Source organism: Bidens hawaiensis, unplaced genomic scaffold (genome assembly GCF_021521415.1).
Source record: "Bidens hawaiensis isolate Kalapana, Puna unplaced genomic scaffold, B.hawaiensis_p1.1 tig00033471_1, whole genome shotgun sequence".
NCBI classification, from domain to species: Eukaryota; Viridiplantae; Streptophyta; class Magnoliopsida; order Asterales; family Asteraceae; genus Bidens; species Bidens hawaiensis.
In genome coordinates this window covers 185,734-191,611 of record NW_027495725.1, presented here as the reverse complement: position 1 = coordinate 191,611, position 5,878 = coordinate 185,734, and the positions used below count along the sequence as shown (strand labels likewise).

The following is a 5,878-nucleotide window of genomic DNA, read 5'->3' as shown; positions in this document are numbered from 1 at the left end:
TCTAACTAAAATAAACGAACTGAACAGCTTTTTTTTAATAAAAATAAACAAAACAAACCACTTTTTTTTAACAAAAAGAATATAATCAGACCACTTTTTTTTAACAAAAATAAACAAGCCAAACCCCCGTTTAAAAAACACAGAACCACTCACAACAACTTCATACAATATAGAGAACTCGCTCACGTAAACATGAGACATGGTATGAATGTTGTATTATTATTATTATTATTATTATTTTTTGATAAATAAGTCGTTGCTCGGTCAACTTATGCTTCTTTATATAGTAACACACCCACCGGACATTCTCAAGTTCAAAATCCACTTTGAACCAAAGGAGAAGCCATGAGTCAGTGGTGGTCCTTAAGGTGGCAGATGGTGGTGGTTGCCACCGTGTTCATGGTCTTTCTCACAATTCCGGCGAGTTCACAGCCCCAAACAAACGTGCTAATCCAGTCTTGCAGCACAGTCAACGCCACCAACATCCCAAGTTTCTTCCGCAATCTTAACGAGACCTTCGGAGTCATCCGTACAAAATTATCCAACAATAACACCTACTTTGCCGACGCAAATCTGACGCGAAATTCAGAGCCGGTTTACGTGATGGCTCAGTGCCGGAACTATGCGTCGACAACCGACTGCCTCGGTTGTTTCGACTATGCGGCTAGCTCGATACGTGCCTGCGGAGGCTTCAACGGTGCCCGATCAGTACTTGACGGATGTTTCCTCAGGTGAACACTCGTAACATTTTGTTTCGTCTTTTTTCTTTTTATCGGAGTCTTGGATTTTAGAACTATTGATGTAAAATATTTGTCGATAAAAACAGTTGTACCATACAACTCTTTATTGCAATAAAATATCTAGGATGTAAATACATAATTGATAATTGTCCTGTTCCTTTTTTTTCATAGAAAAATAAAGTCAACAGTTTATTTCTAGTTTAGAATAAAAATTCTGATTTTTTTTCCACATGTTTGATGGCTATATTATTGTTGCATTAACTATGAAAGTGTTATTATTGAATCGTGTCCCCTTGGTTTTTTATTTGATTGTTTTGACAATTTTTATTCTTTGAAATTCCCATATATTGTATTATTGTATTATATAGATGGTATTTAAGGTCTTGGTCATCTTCGGTAGGCGTATTTTTCGTCAACGAATAATGCTTGACGGGCTACAAATATCTTAGTCAAATGAATGGTGGCCGTGGGTGGAACAATATTATCACTCATACCTAGTGCCATTCACATTCAAAAATTATTAATAAGTCCATGATTCAACACTATGTGATATGAAATGATGTTTATCTAAATTATACAAACATTATTAAATAATGAGCTGTATAAATATTATCTGTATTACCTTATATATAATATAAGGTGGAATTTGTTACAAATAAAATCCTAAACATACAAATAACTAGAGTAAATATAATTAACTTTGTTCAAAACTGCACAACAATAATAATTAATCTATTGTTAGCACAATTACTCTAACTATTATACAATTTTACGTTAAAAGCTATATAAATTTGATTCTAACACTACATACAACATTACCTTTTACATATTTTCAATCGTATAAACCAAAATAATACAATAAATAAAGTTTACTATAAATTATAGAATAGAATTAATCAAGGTGTGATACGCACATATTACACCAAATTTACAAATTTGGTTAATGCTATGACACATACATTCGTACTCAATTTATATCTTAATCGGTATAATACATTTTATGTCTATGTATCTCAATAAGCATGTTTATTTTACATCCATCTAATAAACATATCTTTCTAATACCAATTACATTATTGATTCGACTAAGTTTTTGTTACAATATGCATCGAATATTGATTAAACTATATATATATATATATATATCAAACACTATACTTGAAAAAAAACATTAATGTATTAAACTTTATAAAAATAAATAAATTTTTAAAATGGATAGCGGCGCAGCTTGTTGTCAGCTTATCTGCATCTCTATTGTAATTGGATTCTTTTTTTTTTTTAATCTAAGTATCTAATGGGTTTATTTAAAAAATATATATTTTGAATAAAACTAAAAAACCAATAATATAGTATCATAGATCAAATAATTGCATTATTCATTTTCTAGGTGCGAATTAATGATTCACCCTTATATGCAAAATTGTCAAATTTAGTTCCTATAGTTTCAAATGTTTGTGAATCATACCTTTAATTTATGCATAGCAATCTAACCAATAGTCCAATACCATATCCTATTGAACCGTAGAACTGGGAGACTAATAGTTATCCTATATTGTCCAGATACGAGAGTAACTCGTTTTTCGATCAAACAACATTGCCCGGAAATCAAGGCTTGTGCGGTAACCGTACTTCATCCGGACAAAGCACTTTCGAAACTGTTGTGGATGGATTATTATCCAATCTTTCTATCGCGACCTCAAAAATAAACGGTTTCTATGCTGCGGTCACAGCACCTGTTAATGGTACCAATACAAGTACTGCTTATGCTATAGCTCAGTGTGCGGAGAGAGTAACAGCAGACGGATGCAGAAGTTGCATGCAAGTGGCATATGCCAACATAAGGAGTTGTGCCAGTGATGTTACTGATGGGAGGGCTGTTGATTCGGGGTGCTTTATGAGGTACTCCGCAAATGCATTTTTCAGAATCAACCAGACGACAAATATTGCGCCATTTTTACTAGATGGTGAGACTTTTACATTCCTATGCAAATTTTTCTTTATAATTATCTTTTGTTTCGAGAAGATATCGCAAACTAGGAAACTTATAACTATTGTATAACTATCTTTTGATGCATTTGATACACCATTTTTCTTTTAGAATTTTATTTACGTATAGAACTTTTATGATCGGTTAGTTTGTCCGGTAACATGAAACTATAGTTTAAAAGATGGTGGGAATGTAATATTGAGACACTAAAACTATAACAAGTGTATCAAATGCATCAAAACTATTCTGACTTATCATATTATTTTAACAGAAAGTTCAAGCAGCAATAAGGGAGCCATTATAGGAGGTGTTGTTGGAGGTGTAGGTGGTCTGATCCTCCTGCTAATCGTTGTACTTTTGTGGTATCGTCGATCAAGTAGAACTGCACCCGGAGGTATGCATTATCAATTGCTAGTAAAATGAATGTAACAAGATCACTTGGACTCTTTAAAATAAGAGATGAAGTATTTCTAAGGCTCATTTGTGTCATATACTGAGTTTATTTTCATCATACTATTACTAGGTACCTTATATGGGGCAACTGAATTGCAAGGTCCAAAGGATTATAGCTACAGTGACCTCAAGAAAGCCACAAAGGATTTTAGAGAAGAAAATAAGCTTGGAGAAGGAGGATTTGGAGATGTGTACAAGGTAGTCATCTCTTCAATTCACCTTAAGCTTCATTTCATATCATAAGTTTCAGCATGCTATTTTCGGTGTTGTGTTGCACGCTAAACAGGGGACAGTAAAGGATGGGAACATTGTTGCAGTGAAGAAACTAGCTATAGGTTCCACTACTGCAAAGGATAACTTTGAGAGCGAAGTACGAGTTATTAGTAATGTCCATCATCGGAATCTTATTCGCCTTCTTGGATGTTGTAAAGGATGGGAACATTGTTGCAGTGAAGAAACTAGCTATAGGTTCCACTACTGCAAAGGATAACTTTGAGAGCGAAGTACGAGTTATTAGTAATGTCCATCATCGGAATCTTATTCGCCTTCTTGGATGTTGTAAAGGATGGGAACATTGTTGCAGTGAAGAAACTAGCTATAGGTTCCACTACTGCAAAGGATAACTTTGAGAGCGAAGTACGAGTTATTAGTAATGTCCATCATCGGAATCTTATTCGCCTTCTTGGATGTTGTAGCAAAGGACCGGAACTACTTCTAGTACTCGAGTATATGGCTAATGGAAGCCTTGAAAAATACCTATACGGTTAGTTGTGATCTTAATAAAAAGATGAACCATGTTTATGATTATAATGGTTTTCATGCATTATGTTTGATTTTGTTATATCTAGGTGAAAAACGAGGGACCCTTAACTGGAAACAACGGTTTGATATTATTTTCGGCACAGCTAGAGGTTTGGCGTATCTACACGAGCAATACCACGTAACCATCATCCATAGAGATATAAAACCGAGCAACATTTTACTCGACAACGAATTTCAGCCAAAAATTGCAGATTTTGGATTGGCAAGGCTTTTACCTGAGGATCAGACCCATATTAGTACTAGATTCGCAGGAACATTATAAGTATTATGTTGTCCTTTCTTTCTTTTTTATTTCTTTTAACGTGGACAATACCAATAAAAAATATAATAATGGAAAGAGTTAGAAAAAAAAAAGAAAGATAAAATTGAAGGTAGTTAGCCCACTAGAGGTATTTCCCATGGGTCGACTAATTTATATGTGGGCCGGACCCAAAGAATCCTAACTTGGGCCTGTACCACTATATTGGCATTCGAGCCCAAGTTTTTCTAAAGCCCAATTAAGCCACAAACGCCCCAATTGGACAACACACACAGTAGTAGTACAAGTATTATGATATTAGAGCATTCCTAGCCCGTTCCCTATCCTATATCCATATATATCATGTAATTACACTAAAAAACACTGTATTTTCTCTTTCCTTTTGTATTTTCTCTCTCCTTTTTAATTAAATAATAATTTTTATACCTTTATCATCATATTTTCTCTCTTTTTCACTCACAACTACTTTAAGGAAATATTAAAAAATTATACAGTATCTACAGCAAAACCTTAAATTTAACTTTCCAATATAAATTTTCTCTCTCATCTACTCACAACCACTCCCTATAATTTACAAACCCTCCTCACTTAATTTTGAAGAATAGGTTGGGAATGCCCTTAGCATGCGAATATACCATTATACCTCTTACATATATATAGACAATAATAATAACAAATTCTCTAATTACTTATAGGGGTTATACGGCAACAGAATATGCAATCCATGGACAGTTGTCTGAGAAAGTAGACACCTATAGTTTTGGTATAGTTGTCCTTGAGATCGTTAGTGGAAAAAAATGCACTGACATCCCAGACGAATCCGCGGGCGAACAATACCTCCTTGAACATGTAAGCCCGCGTTGATTAGAACTTAATTTTATTTTTATTCTACGGTAAATATGCAGTAAATTCACATATAGAAATTGTTGTATTAGGCTTGGAATCTATATGAAACTCGCATGCAGATGAAGTTGGTTGATGAGACATTAGACCCGAGTAAGTATAAAGAGGAAGACATAGAGAAAGTTATAGAAATAGCACTTATGTGCACTCAGTCTCCGGTATCAGTCAGGCCAACGATGTCCGAAGTGGTGATGCTTCTAAGTGACCGATCGCGAGTGCAAAACCCACCAAGTAGACAAAATGTCAATTTGGGAGATTTGAGAATAGATGTTAGTAACTCCACGTCCACTAATAAGTCCATGAGCAATGCCGATGCTACTATCACTGAATTAACAGGACGGTAAGTTGTATGCAGAGGATTTTAACCTTGAAGTGTATGTTTTTGCTTGCCTTGAATGTTGATGGATAATATCAACTTTCGTATAGGATACGAACTCGAAGTGTGTATGATATTCAACTATATATATATGTGAAATTTGGTCTAGCAATAATACTACGTATGCTTTAAACTTAACTCATGATCTTCGGAAATCAACCCATTGCTGATTACTTTGTTGCAAATTTGTTTATCGCTAGGAAATCGATCGTACTAGCTCATTAGCCATAGATTATTGAGTTGCTAAAAGTCCTAGCAATTTTTATCTGTCGCAATAGTGTAACATCCGTATTTTGAGAATTAATAAATAACGGAAAGTTTTATTATTATCGGTGTGT

General features: G+C 34.2%; 1 protein-coding gene across 1 annotated transcript; it reads left to right on the top strand.

The window, feature by feature from the left end:
• Positions 1–334: 334 nt before the first annotated feature.
• Positions 335–5,611, top strand: LOC143584807 (cysteine-rich receptor-like protein kinase 2). The gene is made up of 9 exons (XM_077066768.1): positions 335–731; positions 2,301–2,704; positions 2,999–3,121; positions 3,251–3,378; positions 3,467–3,620; positions 3,890–3,943; positions 4,029–4,260; positions 4,957–5,110; positions 5,197–5,611. Exons 1-9 carry the CDS (start codon positions 346–348, stop codon positions 5,506–5,508), a joined length of 1,947 nt encoding a protein of 648 aa, XP_076922883.1. The 5' UTR covers positions 335–345; the 3' UTR covers positions 5,509–5,611.
• The last annotated feature ends 267 nt before the right edge of the window (positions 5,612–5,878 follow it).

What these genes read in the sequence shown, in the direction of transcription:
- LOC143584807 (XM_077066768.1), top strand. Translation starts at nt 346, where the DNA reads ATGAGTCAGTGGTGGTCCTTAAGGTGGCAGATGGTGGTGGTTGCCACC. An exon ending in AAGTAGAACTGCACCCGGAG is followed by an intron (nt 3,122 to 3,250) that starts GTATGCATTATC and finishes TACTATTACTAG; the next exon opens with GTACCTTATATGGGGCAACT. An exon ending in ACTAGATTCGCAGGAACATT is followed by an intron (nt 4,261 to 4,956) that starts ATAAGTATTATG and finishes AATTACTTATAG; the next exon opens with GGGTTATACGGCAACAGAAT.